We start from the raw sequence: 20927 nt of genomic DNA on the forward strand, positions 1-20927 counted from the left end.
AGACCCTTAACGTTTGATCTCACACGTTCTTTACTATGGACTTTTTCTTTAGTGGATTCTTCCGGTCTGAATTTGCCTAGAGGCGAACACTGCGGCAAGTTATTGATCGAATAAATTATACCTTTTCACGTTCACAAACATGTACCTGGATCTACTGCTCGCCTACTTCCGCTGTACCACCATCTGGTTGAGGTAAGAGACGCAAACTATGGAAGCAATAACGCAGGTCAGGGAAAGCAAAGGGGGAGGGGGAAGTCAGACATGCATACGACTATTGTTTTATATAGCGCCATCAAATTCCGTAGCGCTGTACAATTACACAGGTGGTGTGACATTGTAACGGGAGTTACTATCCATGTGTATTTTTTTTTTACTATTTGATTATGAATTTTCAATAAAATTGTGTTTTTAACTTAAATTGGCTTTACATGTCCCTATGTGTAATTGCATCAAAACAATGACTCCAAATACTTGGATCAGACTACATAAAATTTATTGTTTTCTTCACATATAAAAATCCTGTAGGACTAGATGCTGCTATTTTTTAACACTTGCATACCAATCCCCCCACTTTATAATATAAGTGGTTGCATGATTTAATCCTGCATTTAATCAGACTTGGCATACAGACTCAGCGAGGTACAGAGCAGCTCAGGAAAAAAGTACTGCAGAGGCATGATGTTGTAGTTTACTTAAAGTGAACAAAATGTGCATTGTATTACAGAAATAGAAATAGAAATAGAGGTGAAGCTATGCCGTTTGCCGCATTTATAATAATATGTCATGACTATGTACAAAATTAATTTGATTGTTTTTATTAGTCCACATTATAAGATTAATGTCTTCAACTAAATTAGAATTAAAAAAAAAATGTACATAAGGATTCTCCAGCATTGTAATACTATTTTACAGAATTTCAAATTTCCAAATAAAAAGAAAATTAAATTTCATATACTTTTCGACATTGAAAAGGGCAAAAATCTTGAATTGTATGGCAATAAGAGGGTAGAGTCCAGCATCTCCTGCCCTAAGCATGTATCTCCACCGAACCAGCAATACATAGCAGTTATTTTTCTTTTAAATATATAATTAATGTTTTATTGCAGGCTGCAACTTCTGTAGCGAACATCAGTGGAAATCGCAAGTAAAAAAAATAAATTGTGTAAATCTACATAAATAACTGAAGTTCATGAGTAGCCAATGCATAGGGTTTCCAGTTTATTTCTCAGGGTCTTGCTCTTTGAAAAAAAATCTGGGGGGAAAAAAATAATTATTAAAATATTAAAAGGGGAGGGGGTGCTCTACAGTCATTAAATCCAATAACATTTTGAAATCCAATACATACCTTTAGGTAGTTCTTAAAAAATTTAGCGTCTGGTTGTTGAAGAGCTTGACAAAACTCCTGCAGTAATAAGAAATATAGAAACAGACTACATTAGCATTGCCGTAAAGAATCAGCTAAGTGTGGTGTCTGACCCAAAAAATATCAGATAATGGCAAAAGCAGCAAGTTTATTGCAACACAATGAGAATGCATACAGCATGCCGAAATCCATTCTTCCTTTAAGTTTACATGCACTATTGTAAGGGTTTATATAGTGCTGTATAAAAAAAATACAGGCATAATGACTGAAATTAAATGAATTTATCACTAATCTACATGTTGGCCAATATAAAATAATGTAGATAAATGCATCAATAGCAAAATCACCTGTATAATTTCTGGTGCAACTTGCAGCGAGGGTAGGTATTCTTGCTGTAAATATTGGATAAATTCCGGCCCCTGAAAAGAAAAAAAAAAATTAAATCACAATAATTCACTTATTCATTATTATAGATGGTACCCAGGGACATAGAAATCACTCCAGCATGCCCTGCACTATGTCGTGAAGGAATATTATCCCCTGCGCTGTATTTTGCCGAGCAGAGTTTGGAGGAAACATCCAGGTAGTCCTGAAAACCAGGTAAGTTGTCTGAGCCTCCAGGGCAGAGAGTTTACAGATATAAACATTTCTGACAGGAATGCTACTAAGTCGCTTAGACGGTGGAATAAAATAGAGAAAATTTGGATAAAGCCTGGGTACACCAACTTATTCTACTCAAATGTTAAAATTGGGTTTTTAGGTATACTGAGCTGAATGTTATATACATGAAAAACTGTTAAGGTGATAAAATGAAAGCTACATGTACATTATTGTTGATAGCCCATAATGTAGTTGAACAGAATGTGCACTTTCAATCTTAAAAAAATATATATATAAAAGCAAAATGTTTACATTTGTTTACTGTAGGAAAATAGCGACACCTTGCAGCTTTCTTGAATGTGCACAAAAGGACAGCACCTTCAATACTCATACAGGGCATGTATGAATGAACATGAACATATACACATCTATATGTGTATCTATATAAATGGTTGAACTCGTATTAGTCCAATAGACACGATATCAAAAAACAGTATTGCAGAATATACGGCGATACCTTTTTTAATGGACTAACATAATATTTTAAAAAAGGCAAGCTTTGGAAAGTTATCCTCCCTAGAGTATTGCTTCACACCTGATGAAGGGAGATAACTCTCAAAAGCTTGTCTTTTAAATATTGTTAGTCCAATAAAATAAAATAGACAACACACATATTATATATATTTCTGATGGCTTTCATTTTATATAAGCTTTATAAGTGGTATTGGAAACAGAAACATTGGTTTGGTTCACCTCTGGTAAAAGCAGGAAAGCTCCATGTTATACGTCTAAAAAAAAAAAAAAGCATGTCTTTCCCACAATCATATTTTAATTATATTATTTATATTGGAAACAGTTCACTGTCATATTAACTACTTGCTAGTGAAAAAAATCAACCTTGTAGCACAGAAATAGTTAAAATGGACTAAGCAGAAGCCTTACCCTTTTGAGATAAATGGTTTTAATAGTAACGGCACATTCTGATAAAGCCTGTGGTTGAGGGAAAAAAAAAAAAAGCATTGAATAAGATCAAGAACAGAAAATAGTAATACACAAGGATTGTTTGTTGTACTATGTTGTAGAACCGTGCTAAAGTAAGTCAACTAATTGACTTAAAGGGACAGTTTAATGCATTACAAAGTTAATTTGGTGAGCTTTCTTCAATGTTATAAACTATACATAATGAACAATGTTGGGTTGGCTTAATGTTTAGAGATAATAAAATGTAACATGTCATGGTTTGGAGAATAAAACCTCAAGTTGTATCTTAATAAAGGAAATCACTAAAATAAAATTGTTACTAATGAAGTCCATTTGCGACAAAGTAGTAAAATTATTTTCATAAGTGAAGCCGACTTGGCGTGGTCACGCTAAGCTACCAACCCAGTTCCTCTGAGGGACAACCTGGCGGCAAGGGTTGTAAGCGGTCCATTTTTCCCTTGCAATAAGGAAACCAACCATCTGTCCAAAAGTAGGTCTAAACTTACCAATACTGTCTGAGCATCTGCAAGGTCAAAGGTCGGCTTCAAAGGTGCAAGAAAACATGCAGGAACAATGTGCTTGTAAACAAAATCCGCAAACCCCACCAATCCATCTTTGCCACCTGGAGGACAAGAGAAAAATCGTTCAACACAAATATAAAACACAATGGTTTTTTTGTTTTGTTTTGTTTTTTTTAAAGTGACATTGGACTTACCCCAAAGCTCTACTAGTTTTGAAAGGATAATGAAGCAAGTCTTCTGCGCGATTGGATCAGGATATTCCACAGCCCCTTGAATCACTGTGAATAATACACGTTCCACATTCTCTGCACCTAATTTCATGGAAAACAAAAAATCTTCAGAAAAACATTAAAGCATTACGCAGCACTAGCAAATTTTATTTTTCAATGGTATTTTGTTTTGTCAGAAATAAGCCCTACAGACACAGGTAGATGTCCAGCCCTCCATGACGGAAGAAGAATAGCTTCACTTACATAATAGAAGAGATAAGGGAAAAAAAGTTTCTATTTTTTTTTTTTACACATTAAATTATTCTGCTTGGTCAACCCAGCCCATCCCACCAGAGAAACTTGCTAGCATAGGCCTTTTATAAGGAATAATGAAGTGAGAGTTAAAGCCACAACTTTTATTTTAGTGAATAAACCTTCTTTTAGCTGGAAAATGCACAAATCTGATCTAATACTGTGCACATAGGAAATATTGAGAGTGCTTTAAAAAAAAAAAATAGATACAAGTGCCTCATAATTTGATATTTGTGCAATGACTCACTTTGATTGGCTATCACCTCATTCAACCCACTACCAGTAACTGTTTGAAGGAAGGCAAAATAACTTCTCCGTAACATCTGCTTGTCTAGAGCAGCAGACTGATCGTTTTCTTCTGCTGGACGGACCAACATCTCAAATATGGCGTGGAGAAGTGGCATGAAGACTTGTTGCAAAAATGGAGACACTTGCGCCTAGGGAATGTTTAGGACAAATAATTAGCAGAAAAAAAATATTGCCACTAAACTAGCAGTTACAAAGTATTGAAATTAGGTTTCTAAATGAATTATTAAAACACTGAGCCAAACAAACACTCTTCACTCATCTTGATGCAACACAATAGCAAGGGTGCCCAGTGAGTTATAAATTGTATGTCTCGATAAACAGTATTTGGTTCACTAAACCTTTTTCTATTACACTATGTTGACATAGGGTCCTTCTCTGCAGGGTCTGCACAGATGGGACTGGTTTAACACCACCCTGTCATGGGACACATGCCGTTCGCTTAAAACATACCTTAAACTTAGCGGTGATCTGATTTATTAAAGGAATGAATTCTTGCAGGTCCTTTGCTTCACAGTCTTTCAGCATGTGCTCTGAAGCCGTTGGGATGAATGGAAGGACCTCCTCCTCCAAGCAGATGATCATTCGGTGAAGGAAAGTCCGCACACCACCTCTTAAGATTTCTTTCTGAACAGGGCAGTTGAGGGCCGGCAAAAATGTTCTTAAACAGTCCAAGTAGACTTCTGAACAACCACACTGCTTTACTGTTTGTTTGTTACTGAAGGCTTTACTTGTACGGCTGCATAGTAAATAAATTAAATTCAATATTGGCACATTCCGTTTCTTACATTAAAGAATGAGTGACATTACCTAGGCTAGTGAAGAACAGTGAAACTGTGCGGGGGGAAAAAGTAAAGAATAATTAGGAAACAAATCCGATCACCTTAGCATAGCTATATTCATTAACAGTTTGTGCTTTATAGAGAATTAAGATTACTACATTAGAATCACCACACAAGTTCTACATGTAAACAATTTGAGCCTAGTTGGTACCTACCTAGCAAATCCCACAGCATGATTAAGGCAATCTGCCAATACTGTCTGTCTCTCTTCAACTTGCTCCATCATCAATTTTTCCAACAAAATTTTGAACTTTTCCATCAAAGGAGCCAGTAGATTTCTCATTAGAATACTCTTCCGATCTGCTGGGTAGTCACTATTAACAATGAGTACACCAGCAGCTTCATATATGAAAAGCTGGTCATCGCTGCTGAGCAAGGTCTGAAAGCCATTTTCCTGAAATTAAAAACAAGAAAAGCTGGGAAACAATCTCTCAAAACATCCATAATGTGGTGACATACAAATGAATATGCAGTAGTAAAAAATATTTAAAAAGGATCATTTGTCTAGCCTACAAGAATCACTTAAGGCAGCATATGTAACTATCCATTAGAGCTTGATTTCGCTGCTGCCGGATGCATATTAGCAGATCCTACTCTATACATCTATACATCCTGGGAGCTTATCGCTTACCCAATCCCAACAAAAGTTGAAATCAGAGGGATAGCCCTCTATGCATGCAGTCTTGTTAGACCCTCCCCGGAAGTCTCGTTCTGAAAGGATAATAGTGTGTATGTGCTTTGCCAAGTGAGAGATCTATTTGTTGGATGCTTTCACTGCAGGTGAAGCAGCTGGGTTTAGGGAAAAGGACAAACTCAGAGGGAATCTACAAGGCGTGTGTTATTACATGCATGGAAGTGCATATGGTGGCTGGAAAGCGAAATGAAAGCACCATGCGTTAACTGGAACTTACTGCATAGGGTAACTAGTAGGGGGTGGATTATATCAGCAGAAGGGGAGGAAATGCCTTCACGTGCAGGTAGGCGACAAAAGATAAATGTAAAACCGACAATTTACACAACCACTACTTAAATGGAATGAATATACATGACCTGCTGGAACCATTATGCATCAACCGTCACAATCTCACAGTCAGCCTTTGTAGTTGTGATTCTACATTCATGTAAAAGGTTTAATTTTTTACATTTGTATTACCAAGCGCATAAAACCACTTGTAAATGTATTTTAGTCTTTGTGGTTGGGCTGCCCAGGGCCTTACCTGTTGCAATCTCTTGATAATTAAAAAAAAAAAAAAAACAAGAAATACATGCTTTACCATATAGAATATTTTAATAGCTCTACAGTATATATACACACATTAAAATAAATGCAACCAACTTCTGCAAAGAAAATACTCACGGGTGGAGACAATTGAAGTAGGTCTTGAATCCTACTCAGAATGTCTTCAACATACGCATTCATCTGTTTACTATATGAAAAGAGAACACATTCAGCAGGCATACCAAAGTGACTATTTGCAACGAAGCCAGATCACTGGAAGTGAGTTTGTGGAGAGATCACGCCCAACTTATGTTTCACTGATGCAGTTAGGTATAAGGCAAAAATAAAAGTATCTAGCTTTAGGACGCATAAGCCATTCATTAGCAAAGCTTCAAAAAGAATATGCTCAACTGGCAATAGACCAGAAATGGCATGAAGCAATAACCCACTATAAAAAGACTGCTTCTCAACGAAACCTTATTATTTTGATACACATATAAAAATGAACACACATCGAAGACCAAAAGAAATGATATACTATACATTGTTTAATGACAGTTACACCCAAAGTACAATTTCTATGGAAACAAGGCACCTTTTTAAAGAATTTCAGCTTCTTCCAGGTAACCCCCCCCCAAAAAAAAACTGCATAATATTGGACTAAACAGAAAATCAGCCATAACAGTTAAGACAGATATCAGACTGCAGGTAAATAAAATATTAAAATTAGGTTAGATAAATTGTCACGGTACACTGCACCAAACGTCATACCATTAATCAACAGCAATTAATTCAAACACTGTGAAGCCAATGCAAATAAAATACAAAACTAAATGTTTGTATATAAGAGACGCATACTTACTGAAGAGACTTTACAAATCGTGAGAAAAGATATGTTGTTCTACTGCGAACTTTAGGACTAGAATGTCTCAGTCCTCTATGATCCAAGAATGCCATCTGCCGAAAATAAACAAAAAATACCTTTCAGCCCAGTTTTACCCTTAATGACAATGCATTGTGAGCCAGTACATGTACAGGCTTTGTCACGAAGGGGTTAATTAAAGCAATCCAGGCAACTTTAAATCATTATTGAATAGTCAAACTAAATTGACACACTTTAAAGCATAATGGCACAGAAGAAGCTTACAATTATGTAAATGTTCTCAAAGTCCATTACTGTGCGTAATTATTGCTAATGATTTAATAGTATAGCCCCCCCCCAAAAAAAAGAAAGGGGCTTTTTCTGCTGTACACTATGGTACACAAATGTTTTGATTTAAGACTAACACATGGCTGTATTTGTTTCTATAGTCATACTCATCTGGCTTGGGAAGGTAAAAAAAGTCTAAAAATCAGGGAAATATTTTGCTGACTTCACTCACAATAGAGCATTTTTTATGAAATGTAGTTTCATAAAAAAAACCAAAAAAAAACAAAACAACCCACTCCATTTCTATGACAACAGACTCCGGTATGTAAGCATTGTGCTTTCTAGGGCAAAACAAGAATTTAGCTTATAAATGAAACAGATGCAATCTAAAAAACGTGAGACTATTTTAAAAACATGACCAGCGCAAACTCAAGTACGAAAAGAAATCTATTGTACAGAATGCATAAAATTGTACAGTGAAAAAAAAGATTTACCAGAACATTCGGAATGTGAACAGGCTCAACAGCAAAGAACTTCTCATATCTCACCACAGTCTCAAAGAACTCCAATGCAACAGATGTGTGATTATAAGAACTCACGCCAGATGTTACAAGCTGAAAAAAAGAAAAGTTAATTCATGTTAAAGACACTGTACAGCCAATGGGGAAAAAAGAAGCCACAGCAAACAAATGGACACCTAGATCTGTACTATACCTATATAACCTAATTAAACGTGTTGTGCTGTACATAATGCTATTTCCTTTTAAATTTTATAAATTGAATTAAGGAGATTTAATTAAGTTTAATTCTACTCCACTCTTCACGGACAGAGTAGAAAGCGTAAGACTTACAGTTCTCATCATGTCTTGTAAAGCACTTGCTTTTGCAATATCGCCGCAGAAGTGAGCACCATGGGATGCTGGGATTGCTTCTCCCAACATATACAGCAATCTTATCGCAACTTCCACTTCCATAAAGGGTGAAGACTGCCAATTCCTAGAAAGAAAAGAAACCCAAACAATTAGCCTGTTCTAGAGCAGATATAGCAGACGAAGCCACGGCCCAAAAAAATCAACAGCGGTGGCTTTTTTTTTTTATGGTCATTCACCAAAACTAGGTAAGCATCTACCTGTTTCGAACAGAGTTGCACGCAAACACGTCACAAAAACTTACTGTAGCGTGCTGTTAAAGATTCTCCGAACGGAGGCCAACAACAACTCTGGTGAGACTTGTGCAAGACGATCCAGTAATAATTTTAACTGTTTTCTGTATTCTACAAACATTGCTTCATCTTCCCCCTGCAGACACAAATATTTTTAAACCTCTAGCAAAGGATTCAAAACCGTTCCTTGTAGAAGCAGTAAATGTATATAAGTTCTATCACAGAACATCGCCGTCAATATTATGGTCCATTATCTACAAACTACTCTCTGAAATAATTGATCTGATGCATGTACCAGCTGAATCAGAAGATAACTAAGATTAAACAGTTCTTTAAATTTACATGAGCATGATTGCAAACAGTTACCCAAAAATGTTAAAGCACTGCTTTGCAACCGTTGAAGCAACTTTACGTTAGGTATTTCCTGGCCCAAGACAGGAGAGGGCTGGCAGCCTAAGGCAAACATTGACAGGGGTACAGCAAAATTATTATATACTGAGGCACACATTGACGCTGGTACAGCATAACTGTTAATGTAACACACCAAAATTAGACCAAAAAAAATCAATTATATATATACATACACACACACACACACATATATATATAATTAACAGCAATCACAATCCTATCATGCCCAGGTTTTAGCATGTACTGGCTGACTTAGCATGATAAGCGTGTGATTGCTGTTTGCAATCATATATATCTATTAATACTGTTATTGAATTTTTCTGTCCAATTTTAGTATGTAATTTACTTTTAATAAGTGTTAACACACCACAGTTGGACAAAAAAAAATAAAAAATTGATAACAATCACACTCCTATCATGCCTAGACAGCCTCCCTATGCCATGCTATCCCCCCACACTTCCATGCAAACTAAAAACCCTCATTCACAAACATTCATCATAAACTACAGCATAACACACATCACTCTCACACACTTACTAATATTTCCCTACCATTCCTCTGGCACTGTCTCTTTTCCTCCTCCTCTTCATTCTTCCTCTTCTGTGTCCTGTCCTTCCGGTGCAGAGAGCTTCAGTGTTGTGCGCCGGGATTTGACATCAAGTCCCGACGCACAGCCACAGTTGCCGCGTGCATCGTTTTTGGAGGCGTACCAGCACCCCTCAGTGAGCGGCACTCCAGGCGGACCGCCCCCCCGCCAGATACGCTACTGGCACGGTGGCCAGTCCCGGTGGCAGCCACTTAGTTTTTAACTTTGCGGCTGCCATGAATGTTCGTCTGCCGGCCGCCCGGATTCAGGGCGGCAATTGCCCCCCGGCCCAGCCCACCCCTGCCCAAGACTCAGGCCTTGGAAAGCATGCAGTGTCAATGTCGCTAAACTTGCAGAGTACATGGTGGGTAGAAGCTCGAGCTTGACAATTTAGAGCAACTGAATGATGATGGGAAACTATCATAATTCTGAGTGTAATTGGATGATTGGATTTGCAGAAGCCATCAACTCAATAAGCATGTTTAACATACCTCATTTTCAAAATTATATTCTTCATCATACGTTAACTTCTTCATAACAGCCAGCATTACCGCCTAAAATATGGAAATCATATTAGGACAAATATAAGGGAACTATAAATTGAGAGAAAAAACAAATCATGTCAGGTTTTACTACAGAAATAGGAAGACTAGATGGTCTGGATGGTCCCTATATGTTGACAAGTCCCAGACTATATAAAGAAGGGAGACACAGAAAACGGCAGCAGCTGCAGTAACTTCTTATATGAATAATAAATACTGATGTTGCAGGAGGCATTTGATACCACCACATTTTGTCCACATACACAACAGGACAAACCCTACTTGTTATTGATACAAGATACCAAGGTTACAAATTATATAGCAATGAATACAAATTTCACAAATCAGGACACGTCTGATGTTTGTTAGAGCTGCATAACACATTTGGATGCATGAATGTACATTTAGGTCATAGAATTCCAGGCTGAACAGTATGTCGGGAAATTAAATGTCAACAAAAGCACAACGGACTTTAATCAGGTACCTGGTCAACACAGAAACGTGTCAACAATCTACCCATTTTATCTAGCTATTATGTAAAAGCTCAACCCTTCTTGGTTTTAATGTTCAGAATAGCATTATATTATTTCTCATTCATGTGCTTGCCATAGTATCCTTTAATATTTCTACTGTTGGGCAATTCCACTGCAGTAGTATATGTGTGAAAGAGTGGTGCAAAAAGGGTGCAAGTCAAATGACTCAAAGGCATTGCATCCAGTAGATGGAGGAAAGGCACTGGCTTAGCAGGAGTTATGTCTTGTTGGATAAGACAAGAAATACTTAAAAAAACCATTAATAACCTACCTCAACATTTGTTTTCTGCTGATCCGAAAGCATGACAAGCTGTAAGAAAAATAGGTTAAATATACCATACTACCTGCAAGATTACTTTGCGCAAATCATGTCACCTTTATTTGTAGACACAAGAATACCCATTTGCATCTATGGATAGCAAACAAAACCGTTCACTTGTGGAATACGGTGTTTACACTGATGTGTCTGACCAAGTATGTGGACACCCCACATAATTATTGAGTTTTAGCCACAATCATCAAACAGGTATATAAAAAATGAAGCACATCCATCTTTATAGACAAGCATTGGCAGTAGGATAGGTCATGCTGGTTCAAAGTAGTCTTATGCCCATCCCATGCATGTTTAAATCCTCTCAATGTATTGGCCTCTACAGAAAAAAATCTGTCACCAGTGCAGCTTCCTGCTAATTGGCGCCTCCCTTCCACCAATCAAGCTTTTTTTTACAGTACCCCTCATATATTTTTCAAGTAATTCTACAGCAATCTTCACTTTGGCAATGACTTGCTTCTTATCTCAGCCCTTTTGACCCCTTCCTGTTTGTGTCTGCAAGATTTTACTAATGCTATACCTATTCTTTGGAATTCCGACAGACTATCTCCTACTTTTAATTTTAAACTGTGTTCTTCATACCCACAGTAGACATTATAAAAGAATCTGTTTTCTCCCACTTTCAAGATCTCCACGTCATTGATTTCTGCCCAAACAGTCCCTTACCTTCTATCTCATTCCCTCTCCGCATCCTCATACATTTGTACACACAAAATGCAAAGTCACTCATTCCCCCCTACCTGTTTCAGGATGTGTAAATACTCATAACAAAATCCAATAATGTTGGAAGAAATGTCATCGTCTTCATGAACAAGCAACTGTAACATCAGAGGCACTTTGGATTCAATGGACTGTAGTGTGTCTTGGGCACTCTTCATGTCACCGCACTTAACAAGCTTAGTCCAGCTTACAATAAGAGATTGACCCATCCCATTAACAAGTTTTGAGAATCTGGCAAGGAAATCCACATCTTCCTCCTGCAGCAATTGTTTAACAAAATTGTTACTAGTGGACGGACAGGAAGCAGATAAAACAGAGGAGAAAAAAAAAGGACTAACGCTTCAAGAAGTAATATGCAGCTTGGCAGCTGCCCAAACCTCAACCATATTGAGAGAAAAATAACTTTCATTGATTAATACACTGTGCACTTCCCAAAAATATCAAACCAAAGCACTTAATATTCAAAAAGTAACATAAACATAACAAAATACAAGAAGGAACAGTAACCTTTAGAGTATTTATTGTACAAAACAGAGCTTTTTGGTCCATGTAATTGCGTTAAATATATCTAAAGCCTGGAGACATTTTACACAGATATGTTTCTTGCTTGGTGCGGGCACAGCGTGTAGAGCTATGCCAGAACTAGGTGGCGCGAGGAGGCACCCTAGAGGCTGATGTGGGGTATTCAGTAGCCCTGTGGGGATGCCACGTGCATTACCTTTTGGTTGGCGCTGCTGCGCTCTATGCTACACAGCGGGCCTGTGGCAAGAAAATGCAGCAAAGGAGGTATGCACATGGTGGGATGATATGGCCAGGCAGAAGGATGTGAATGCTGAAGGCAGGAGACCTGATATCATCGTTATATAGTTTATTGTCAAAGAAGACAGAGGGCACAGCCAGCGAGATTTGAAAAATGGAATACTGAATTAGGGGTCTGAGAAATGCCTGGTCTCCCATGGGAGGTGGTTGTGGCGGCGTGGGGGAAGGTGAGCTGTAACAAATGTGCTGGTTGGGAGACAAGAAGTGTTTAGTAAATTAACTGGCTTACACACCTGATCGATTCTGAAAAATCCTGCGGACTGTAACACTTGACACAAAGATTCAACTAATTTGGTTTTATCAATTGGATCCATTCCTTTATTTACAATTTCATACAAACAGTCACAAGCTTCCTCCCGAAGAACCTCTACAGACATATGACTTAGCAGCATATTGATAAACCTGAAGAAAAAAAAGCAGGAAAAGGTGAGACTGTAGATGACAAGTGCACCAACACAAATTGTGAAACAAATCAATTACAAAGTACCTGTCATTAGCAATTAAGGTTAAGTCAATCCAAGAGACATAAGCTCCAATCACTTCAAGGCACTGGCATGTCAATTCTGAATGACTCTGCTGATAAGTCTGAAGGATCTGGTACCATGATTCTACCAGACTTGGAATACACTGTTCCCTCATTGTGTCCTTTAGTAATGTATTCCTCCGGGCTTCCTAAAATACAATTTAAAAAAATCAGGCAAGTTATTCAATTTAGGAAGATCCTAATAAATAAACCTGATGTAATATATTCAAAATGGTGAAAAAGTTAGGTAAGAGGCTTGTTTAGACTAGTACTGAGAAAGCAGACAGAGGGGAAAACCTTTTCTTTTGAGATAAAAGTACTTCTTACCTCTGGACTATGGATTATATCCCTGTCCACCACCTCTGCATCAATTGCCATTAGGATTCGGAGGTAGAGGTCCACGCCTCTTGGATTAAGGCCTACTACAGACAAAATATCGAAGAAGAACTTGGGCCATGTTGTGAGGTACTCTGTCACAAAGACCAAGGCAAACACTTGGGCTGCTTTGTTACGAATAAATGTTTTTTCTGGTTGTGCGTTAAGCATCTGCAGAGAAAATAAAAATATTTTACCTAACATGTACTTACCACCATATACTTTTTTAACAAATACCAATGGAAAGTAGTATTATTAAGTTAACAGAGAAGTATTATTGGGTCAGCACAACTTATTTATTTATTGGACATGTGCAAATGGGCCAAAAATGGAATGACAAATCTTTCAGTTCGTTTTTGCCGATTTGCTCACTAAACGTTTCCCTACTTTCTGTGGCGACCACTTCTTCTTGTTCCTTATCTTATCTGTTCTATCTTAGTCCCCATCTCCGCGGACATAGCCTGGGACGAACTTGACAAAATGGCGGCTCTTCCGGTGAAGTCCTCTATCCAATCCTTCAATCAGGGGAGAGGATGTGATTGAAAGTGGCACTATTTTGGTGGAACCTTAGGCCAAAATAGTGGTAGTTTCGGTAACGTCTTCTTCCCCAATTCTCCAGTCACCGGAAATGCCACTATTTTGGCATTAGTTTGCGCCGGGTTACATCCACAGTGATGTGAACGGCAAAAGATAGAAAAGAGAAGATAAATGATGAGAGACGAGAGAAGATGAACAAGAAAACGCGGAAAAAGAAAATTACATGAATGAACATGTATATACCTGAGATTGAAGCCATGTCATAAGAGTTTCCCTTATTAGCTGTTGTTGTAAACTTGTCAATTCTGAATACCTGCAACAGAAAGAGGGCATTGGACACTACCACTCAAAATCATTTTCTTCTCAAACGGTTCATAATGCCTTCTTATGCATGGGTTTTAGATAATAGTACAGATAACCAAAAAGCTGTAGAAATGGAATTGAATTCTAACTGTACATTTGTGTCGCTTTTTTTTTTTTAAACTAAAGTATAACAAGATGCTACTGTACCATATCTGTGGTTTTGGCGCCGTCAACTGAAATTTAGCAATACTCATTTGCGATCGGTTAATTTAACAGCATCATCATATTTGACTGTAGCGGGCCTTGTCATACACATTATACGGACAACGGCAATTTAAAGGCAGCATCAAAGCATCGTATAAAGACAAAAAATACAGCCCTTCTCATGGATCTAGTTGTGTTTTAGGGACTTAGTCAGCTCCTGTATTGCCAGAGACTGGCTCTTTACAGGAACAGTGGGGAGAAGGCATGGAGTAAGTGAGCATTGACAGGGATTGTGGGGTCTCAATCTCTTTAAAAGAATTATTGTGCCTTGCTTATTGTTAACATAAGGTTAGTTGTGTTAAGAGAAAAAAAAAACCACCAAATTGCCAATTTAACAAATGCTATCTCTGCTCTAGAAACAGTAACTTTATATGCCATATGTGAACACATGTCCAATACGTTTTGTTCCATGAAGGAATAGCTTCTCTTAAAAAAAGTTTCAAACCTAACAAGCACGACAGACACTTACTTGAATTTAATTTGGTGTTCCAGGACCTGAAAACAGAAGAACTTGACATGATCGTCGCTGAAACAAAGAAAATAGATGTACGGCATTACTCATTGTTCCAGATCTGTAGTAGTTGCATGCAAACTCAACAAACAATCAACTTGAAGGGGCAATCACAACCATTTCAGGAATGAGTGAAGAAAACAGTTTAGTATTTGAGAAACGTAAGCAGCATTTTCTTCAGAAATATTTCAGTATATATGTCACTTTCATGGCGCCAAAACATTTAAAAAGACCTCCATTAGAAAGAAGACAATACTCCTGATGAAGCCTATATGGTGAAACGCGTTGGGCATCTAGACACTTGTTTAAGTGTAAGTATATCTCCATTTGTTGCGTATGCAGTGTTATACATAATACACTATTGGATGCTTTTCTGCTTTTTCCCTCGACATACACTCACGTATATGGATCCCAAGACCAGCGCCATGATGTACTGAACAATACCAACACACTGTGAGTGGGAAATCTGCGATACGCAGGGCACAGTACACTTTTTTATACTTCTACACTATATATAATTTTTTTCTGTTTTATTTTTCATTGAATGGAACACACGAGCGCCCCCTAGTGGACTTTTTGCTATATGTCACTTTCCACAGCAACTGCCTCCTTAAGCCAGTAAATAGTAGCAGGGCACAAGCATAATATTTATTTGCCTTGTTGTTGGGTTGAGCATTAAACAAAGTATATATAAATAAATGATCTTTAGTAGAAGAAGAAAAAAAAAACTCATTTCAAAAGGACATCTCAGAGAGGGAACACTATCTTGAAGTGTTCTGCTTTTTTATGAGAATTCCAAGGAGTGCTTTAAGGGGGATATGCAGTTTCTTGCAATTATTGGCACAACATGGATAAGTTATTAACTTTAATGATGAGCAGCTATTCTCATTTTTATTTAACACCACAACAGAAATCATAAGATTTATAATTTTGTTTAAACAACTAATAAAGTTTGAGTGCAGCAGCAAAAGAAAATACAGTATATAATCCTAAGGAGAGGTGTATTCAAACCAACACAAGGAGAAGTAAGAGTACAGAGAATGATCTCCATTCACAGGGATAGGAAACAAGTTGTGACTGTGTCCGAAAACACCACCTAATACACTATGTGCTGTACACTAAACAATATCCATGTTATTTGAGTGCTTGGGTAAACTGGCTCTCACAAATACTAAACCACGGTTTCAGTGACAAATTAAAAGAAGTGAGCTCTATGCGTATTCCGTGCATGATTAAATTCCCTCACTGTTTTAGTTGTTAACACATCTGAATTAAATACAGCTATTTTGTAACATTAATTTATATAGAATTCTGTTTAATGCTTTAAATTATTTGTTTTTCTGGAAGTCCTCCTTTAAGTTGTGCAAATGAAGACGTAAAATTAAAGGGGCATCGGGGGGAAGTTCAGCCATCAGCGGGTCGCTCAGACTCCTGCACGGATGTATGGAAAGTAATGCCACTGATTTCAATGGGAGCACCACCTTCCTGCCAGGCATTGGCTGCTTATTAAGATTAGTTGGACCACTAAGAAGGTAGGCAACTGCAGCAACAGGGCTGAATCTTCAGTGTCAGGTAAGTGCTTTTTTTTGGAAGAATTCATATTAAACTACTCATTCTTCTATATTAGGGGTGCCAGGGACATTAAACTCTCTCAGGTCTGGAAACAGGACACCATCACAAATGGAAGAACACATGACACACTGTAGGAGTGTAACAGGGAAAACGACGACCAGCAAAGTTATGACTCTCCCAGCCAGTGTGAGGTATTAATAGCTATGCGTAAGTATTAAGAGACTTGCCCCAACCACAACTCAAAGTAAAACAGTATTAAATGCACTGGAAAATGATGAGGGGGAAAAAGTATTTTGAAGCTTTCAAATGACACTAGTCTTGCAAGAAATTCCGAGCAGAGGCAATAATACCTTTAGCTATTATAGGTGCTTTTCATAAATTATTGGAAATAACAGCACTGTTATTTTAATCTTGTAAGCCAAAATGTTGCAAAAAAACTCAAATACCTACCTATACACACGCTGGGCTAATGCTTCTGCACAGGCCTGCCATGCATCATGGGAAACCTTTAGTTGCTCAAAATAGGCCAAGGCCTGCAATAAAGAAATTAAAAAATTGTATAGAAGATATGTAAAGCATTAACAAAAAATGGTCAATTTTTATAATGGGAAAAACTACAGTTTTTGCGGCACAAAGCGGGAAATGTGGCGTAATGATCATTTGAATGCTCCTAAGTTGCTGCTTTGCACTGGAGTAGGTTTAATTTTGGGCCTACATTACATTACATATACTTACAGCGCCAAAATGATGTATCTTGTGAAACACTCTGAGGTCCCAAAAGCTACAGTAATTTTACACTTTATGATGGAAAAATAAAAGGTATCATCAACTACAGTGCCAACTGATTTATTAGAGATATTACAACTGGGAGAATTTAACACTGATAATGCTGATATACAACATTGGTAACACCACCAGTTATTTACTCTTCTGAACAATCTATTAGCGAATATGCTAAAACAAATGTGCACTCAAACAAAAGGGGGATTAATGAACATGAACAAGAACACCATGATTAAGAGAGCCCTTAACTTCGACTACATATTTTAACTTGGGTATACATGGACAGAACATAGAGAAAAGATCAAAACGCCCTGCATTTATCAGGCCCCTTATAAAAGTATGTAATAGTATTTACATATTACATATTTCCTATTTTCCTAGACAAGAAAAGTAGAGTCTTTCAGACTGTGCCTCATATTCTATTGAACAAGACTCAACCATGATAAAATATTACGTTTTAATTTTGTAAAGGCTACTTTTTCTCCCAAAATATGGGTCAAAGGTGTCTGTTAAAAAAAAAAAAAAAAAAAAAAAAAAAAAGCTTTTGTTTTGAAAACATACTCGGTCTCTGAAGTCAGCATTGGCATTTGGGTTTAGTCCAAGCAGTGCCTGTTCATCCATGTCTGCTGCTATACTCCCAGCTCCCTAATTCTGACAATAGGTTTGCCCCTTTCTGGTACAGCAGAATCAACCAACATCTGCCAAAGAATGAAAAAAGCAAAGTTAGGCGAACCATGGCATTTGCGCAAAACAATAGTGCTGCTTGTCTCAGCAAAACACAGGACAAGATAATCATCATGGCTGGACACATCTAAGCTAGTGATGTAAATCTGCCAAGCTTGTTCCACATCAAGAACATTTTGGATCTCAGAAAACTTGGCAACATTGTGTCTTACAATAACATTCACCAAACAAAGGATACAATGTATAGCTCTCCATCTATAGCTTAAAGACACATTTAGTTACACAGGTGTAAACATTAAAAGCATACAGATCTGAAAAAAGAGTGGGAGACTCGGATAATTTCACTTATATAGAGAGAAAATGTAAATACAAATGAAATGGCATGGATGTGAAAATCCACCAATGGGAATATGTTCCTTACTGGAGATAGCAGCCATAACACGCAAGCAGGTGACATGTTAGAGAATGTACACATACATACGAGAACGTATGAAGGTGTAGAGTCAACATAGCCAGAGTGACACGACACACAAGTGGATAAAACTGGTATGAGCTGATCAGCTGCACGGAGATGTGCTTTAGTGCAGACAGGACACGAGCCGCAAGCACAGGGCTTTCACAGGTTAATATATATTTGACCCTTTATTAGCCCAAAGAAGAAAGATGTAAAGTCTGGGGCAGTGAAAGTCGCACTGTGTCTGACACGTTGCTTTCAACTAGGGTGTGCGACACGTAGGACCACGAGTCAGCGTGTGTGACAAACTCGCGACAAAAGCTGTCTCGCCGACCAAGCAGGGTATCCCAGGCCAGCTCCATGTGCTGCTCCTGGGACCTGCGTGTCCCCTACAGCGAGGTCGCCTTCCACAAGCGGAGGACCACATGGCGCTAATGATGCTGAAACAGACCGTTTGTTCTTCTTTCACCACCTTCTTACCTTTCTCTAACCGCTTACTGCTCCATGCGAGGGAGGCTCCACCTCCCGGCAACCGTTCCGTTACACCGGCGCAGCGAACGTAGTCTCTGCAAAGCCGCGTATGACGTCACAGCGTCGGCGAGCGAGGACGAGTTGAAAACCGGGACCAGGAATTACACGTCCTGCCTCCACGCGCTTAGGGTGTGTATCGTCAAGACGCACAGGCGCGCGACTGTGTAACACGCCGACTTCCGCTCGTATGTCACGTGAATTATAGACGCAAGGTGCTGCGTTATACTTTCACGTGAATTAGACTAAACACCCTCAGGCCTACGCTATACGGTCAAAAGTATCGAGAAACACCTTTCAGGGGCTTAACTATTAACCACAGGGCCCGGTCTGAAAATTGCCCCAGACCCCCCCCCCCAACTTCACGAAGCAACATGTCCCACAGTGCCCCAAACAGCAAGTCTGTGCCAACATTGCACCCTAACAACTTGTCTGTGTCTTATTTGCCCCTTGTCTCATATATATGACAACACACACACTCATACTAACACAAATGTACAATTGCGCACCACTCATGCTAACACCCACTCCATCTCGCATCACTTAAACATCCATGCCCACCCACACTCATACATAGACATCCATGCTCACATACATAGAAACATACCCCCTACCTCCCACGTTTACTGTCTATCATATATATATATATATATATATATATATCAATAAATACATTGAGTGGTAACCAATGATATATAAACATATGCCCAGCGTTTGGAGGTTGCTGTTACGACCAATGCCAGAGAGAGAGAGATCACAGTTTGAAATGGTTCCTTCATTAAGGCAGAACCAGACCAACTATATACTGGCCTGCCTAGCCATATGATGTGCAAACATATTTATTTATGAAAACACATAAGGACAACTAACAAACACCATACAGGTTTTAATTGGGGGGGGGCATTACATTTCTGTACAATGATTGGAAACACTTAAATACCATTAGAAACAAATAAGATGTTTTTATTGAGATTTGCCAAGATGGGTTTCAACCAAATTTTCAGGCAAAATCTCCCATGTTTTCTAGTGTTACAGCCAAAATCCTATACCAAATCACATTTTTAACAACAAATGATCCTTATATTTTTAATATATTCATATTTCAAGGCCCTTCATCTTATAAATGCACTGGCCAACAGGAGAATGCAGCTTCTATTCACCCTAAATTCTGTTAATTACCTCCCAAGTGTACCATATGGGTTTGTAAAGGGAAACCACATACTTTGGAACTCTATTCCTCTGCCTTCCCCCCTCTACCTGTGCTGTGAGATTGGGACTAAATAATGGGCATGAGTTCAAAAAAATAAATCTAATATGATGTGGATACTACCCCTGCTATTAGACAACCACCCCAGAGTATGTGGGTGATGGGCAGGAGGCACGTAGGAGTCCCCTGAACGTTAGATCTATCCCACAAGTCTGGATCAATTGTAAACTCACCCCTTATCATTCCACAGCATGGTAGAGTGGGGGCAAGTGATTTAGGTTCTGCCCTAAGTATTATGCCCTCTAACCTTAGTTCTTCCTCCTCAAACTCAGTTCTCCGCTTGAATCCTACTCACCAACAGAACTGCAAACTGTAACTTTAGTAAAATATCAGCCTCAACGAGATGACCTTTGTGCCTTAAAAACAAATACCGACTTCCACCTAAAAAGTTTAGATGAAGTAAATTCAACTTGGTATGAGTTTTTTTAAGCACAGATTGAAAAAAGTTATTTGATCATTATTATTGGTCATATACCATATACAGATTGGACTGTTTCTGTTAAATAGCATAGTTTATT

The 20927-nt window shown here is 38.2% G+C and overlaps 1 protein-coding gene across 1 annotated transcript; it reads right to left on the reverse strand.

The window, feature by feature from the left end:
* Positions 1 to 1225: 1225 nt before the first annotated feature.
* Positions 1226 to 18097, reverse strand: LOC149299830 (exportin-T-like). The gene is made up of 24 exons (XM_089486097.1): positions 18038 to 18097; positions 17144 to 17226; positions 15080 to 15136; positions 14287 to 14356; positions 13459 to 13677; positions 13096 to 13280; positions 12842 to 13010; positions 11810 to 12046; positions 11010 to 11048; positions 10155 to 10217; positions 8677 to 8801; positions 8355 to 8499; positions 7998 to 8117; positions 7216 to 7310; positions 6492 to 6561; positions 5290 to 5528; positions 4746 to 5031; positions 4234 to 4423; positions 3660 to 3776; positions 3451 to 3566; positions 2906 to 2953; positions 1711 to 1782; positions 1346 to 1402; positions 1226 to 1252 (listed from the first exon to the last, which is right to left on the reverse strand). Exons 1-24 carry the CDS (start codon positions 18095 to 18097, stop codon positions 1226 to 1228), a joined length of 2889 nt encoding a protein of 962 aa, XP_089342223.1.
* Positions 18098 to 20927: the final 2830 nt, after the last annotated feature.

The sequence above is a fragment of the Sceloporus occidentalis genome, unplaced genomic scaffold, assembly GCF_023333645.1.
Source record: "Sceloporus occidentalis isolate IW3139 unplaced genomic scaffold, rSceOcc1.0.p SCAF_28, whole genome shotgun sequence".
Lineage (NCBI taxonomy): Eukaryota > Metazoa > Chordata > Lepidosauria > Squamata > Phrynosomatidae > Sceloporus > Sceloporus occidentalis.

What these genes read in the sequence shown, in the direction of transcription:
- LOC149299830 (XM_089486097.1), bottom strand. Translation starts at nt 18,097, where the DNA reads ATGGATGAACAGGCACTGCTTGGACTAAACCCAAATGCCAATGCTGAC. An exon ending in TACAAGACATGATGAGAACT is followed by an intron (nt 8,118 to 8,354) that starts GTAAGTCTTACG and finishes TCTTTTTTTCAG; the next exon opens with CTTGTAACATCTGGCGTGAG. An exon ending in TACTTCAATTGTCTCCACCC is followed by an intron (nt 5,529 to 6,491) that starts GTGAGTATTTTC and finishes TTTTAATTTCAG; the next exon opens with GAAAATGGCTTTCAGACCTT.